The following is a 2838-nucleotide window of genomic DNA, read 5'->3' as shown; positions in this document are numbered from 1 at the left end:
ATTAATGACTATAAATAGAAATGAAAGTTTGAATTGTGAATGATTGAATCATTTATAACAAATACTTGATTAATAAAATATTCTTTCTACTAAAATTTTATTTCTCTTGTATTCTTAACTTTTTTGTTAAGTATTAAAAGTTAAAATGATTTAGTTTTAACTAAAGAAGTTGAGTAAATTTAAGTACTAACACGCTAATATTAGAATATGTCCAAAACTGGGACACCTATCTCAAATTGCATTGGCCTTGTCTTCATTTTAACGCATTTTAAAAATGGTATTTGGATAATAATATTTTTTTTCAATGATTTTTGGCCTTCCATATATGTAATATAATTTAATATAGGTCATTGTTTCGATATCCTTACTACATAAAGAGATGCATTATTTTTAGGAACATCACTGAATTTATCTATCACAATCATTAAAAATAAATACTTTTTAAAAATATTTGCAAATTAAATGCTATTTTTAAAAAAATATTAGAAATAAATGGTTGTTTAGAATTATTTGTTTTCAAATTAAATATATTTGGCGTAAAAGGAATGCAAATCTCCATAGGTACTTATCAATTTGTAGGTACTAATAATGGCAGAATGGAAGTGAAGAAGATAGGTTTGGTGTATTCGCGAAAGAGTAAGACTGAGTAGATAGTAGGTGGACCTTAGACCCTTAGTCGTGACTCCTTACCCCCCCAGCTTTCAATTAGCTGTGTCAAATTGTCAATTGTCATCACGCGTTTTGTACAAGCCGACAACAAACCGTGCCCCCATTGATTTTCTTATCTTTCTTCTTAATTTCTGAGTACCTGAAAGTGATCCTTTTGGGCACCCAAACCAGTTCCTTTATAGTTTTATTTTAAATCCCTCCTCCGTTAGTTCTTTACTAAGTGTTACTGCATAAGAATCAGGTATAACAAAAATAGAACAATAAATTTCCTATTATAACTTGCCTTTGAAGCATGCAGCAAGTCTTAAAACTAAAGAGAGCTAGAAGAGCACATGGGAAAGTGTAACATCACCATCTCCGTGGATATAAAAGATAAAGTTTGCTCTCATTTTCCGAAATTATTTTTATAACACAAAAGTTTAATTTACACACCAATGGGATTCTCGTTCGGAATTTCCTAAAGATCCGATTCCTAAGGCACTCAAAAAGTTGAAAGCACGAGACCGGACTAGCCTTTTCTGATTGCGATTAAAATTTACGAGATCATCCCATCAATTCAATAAGAGTAGTCCCATATCAGTTTGATAAGCTTCATTTTAGTACACGATTAACAATAAAAGCTAAACTTCCATTTGCTAAATTAATTAATTAACATTAGAATTAGTCAATTAATAGTAATAATTTAATTCTATAAAATAAAACTCCTGGGTCCTACCACCACATCAAAAATTAATTGAACTCTCCGCGTTAAATGTTAAAGGTCAACAATGAAGCGTTTGGATAAGTAATATAACATTTAACATTTAAGAGAGATCGTTGGATGGAGAATAGAGAGCATATGCTATCATGTATCACACAAATGTGAAAACAAATATTCTTACATATTCTTATTGCATCATTATCAGACCACATCATATTAAACTCGGTAGAACACCAAAACCAAAATACACCCATAATGGTAATGGTTCCACACAAAGCACACTCGGAACTTAAAAGATTAATTAGTAAATAATAAATAACCAAAAAAAAAAAAAAAAAAGCAATACCAAATCTTACACAGCACCAAGGCAAAGAGGGTCTTACATCTCTGGCCTCAAGGTAAAGGCGCCAAATCAATGCCCCCGTGAAACCAGCGAATCGCCAAACGCCACGTGCACAACCCTTTTATTTTTAATAGTTTTCAGTTTTTCACAATATTATTTATTTATTTATTAATATTATTATTATTATTAATTATTATTTTTCCTTGTTTATATCGCCAGTACGAGACCTGGGACCGATTTTCCGGTGAAACCAGAGACACTGCTCTCCCAAACGCAAGGGAACCCTCCGGAGTCAGAGCTCGCCGGAACAATTTCCGATTCACCGGAATCTGAATCGGAATCAGAGTCTCCGATCTTGGTAACGGTTAAGGAAGTGTTGAAGTACTCCCTGACCTGGGTGATTATCCCATCCGTGACTGTCCAGGCGTGGACCCAGGCGACGGAGCGCACGGCGTCGCGGCCCTCGGCGATGACGGTGCTACCAAAGGATACGACGGAGAGCGGAACAAACTCGAAGGAGTCTGCAGCGGTGGAAGCGGAGGAGGAGGATTCTCCGGTTAGCAAGAGCTTCAGGAACTGGCAGGACGGTGGACCATGGAACCACCACTCGAGGTCTGGAGCCACGAGATTAAGGACTGCGTGAGAGTCACGCGCACTTAGGGCGTCATAAAATGCTCGAACCAGCTTAATGTTGCTGGAGTCAGCAGCGTCCACCAACAAGGCTTCCTGAGAGTTAGCCAGTTCGTGCTGAAAGTGTGTGAATCGAGGGATTCTAGAAGGTGGTTTTGGGCTTATTTTCTTTTCTGTTTCAGATAGGGGAGGGGGATGAAGAATAACTGAATGAGGATGAGGTCGTTTTGAATAAAAAGGTTTTGGTATTTATAGAGAGCTGGGTGAGGTTGGGCTTTGATCTAGTGCGGACGGTTTCACGAGGGGTTTGGGGTCTGCTGACGTGGCTGGTTTTTTTTTGGGGATGGATAAATTAGAGGATAGCTGGAAATAACTAATGACTAAGGAGGATTTTTTATTTTAATAAATAAATTAAATATAATAATTATCAAAATAAATAATTTAAAAAATATTTATCAAAATAACTATTTTTTTATCTTATTTAAGTAAACAAGAT

At 35.7% G+C, this 2838-nt stretch overlaps 1 protein-coding gene across 1 annotated transcript; it reads right to left on the bottom strand.

The window, feature by feature from the left end:
• Nucleotides 1–1531: 1531 nt before the first annotated feature.
• On the bottom strand, nucleotides 1532–2576 carry LOC112783822 (uncharacterized; the record flags this gene model as incomplete). The annotated part of the gene is made up of 1 exon (XM_025826895.2): nucleotides 1532–2576. A coding segment is annotated over one exon (657 nt), but the record flags the coding sequence as incomplete, so codon positions are not given.
• Nucleotides 2577–2838: the final 262 nt, after the last annotated feature.

Source organism: Arachis hypogaea, chromosome 20, assembly GCF_003086295.3.
Source record: "Arachis hypogaea cultivar Tifrunner chromosome 20, arahy.Tifrunner.gnm2.J5K5, whole genome shotgun sequence".
NCBI lineage: Eukaryota > Viridiplantae > Streptophyta > Magnoliopsida > Fabales > Fabaceae > Arachis > Arachis hypogaea.
Note: the sequence above shows the minus strand (reverse complement) of the source record. Positions and strands in the feature narration are given on the sequence as shown.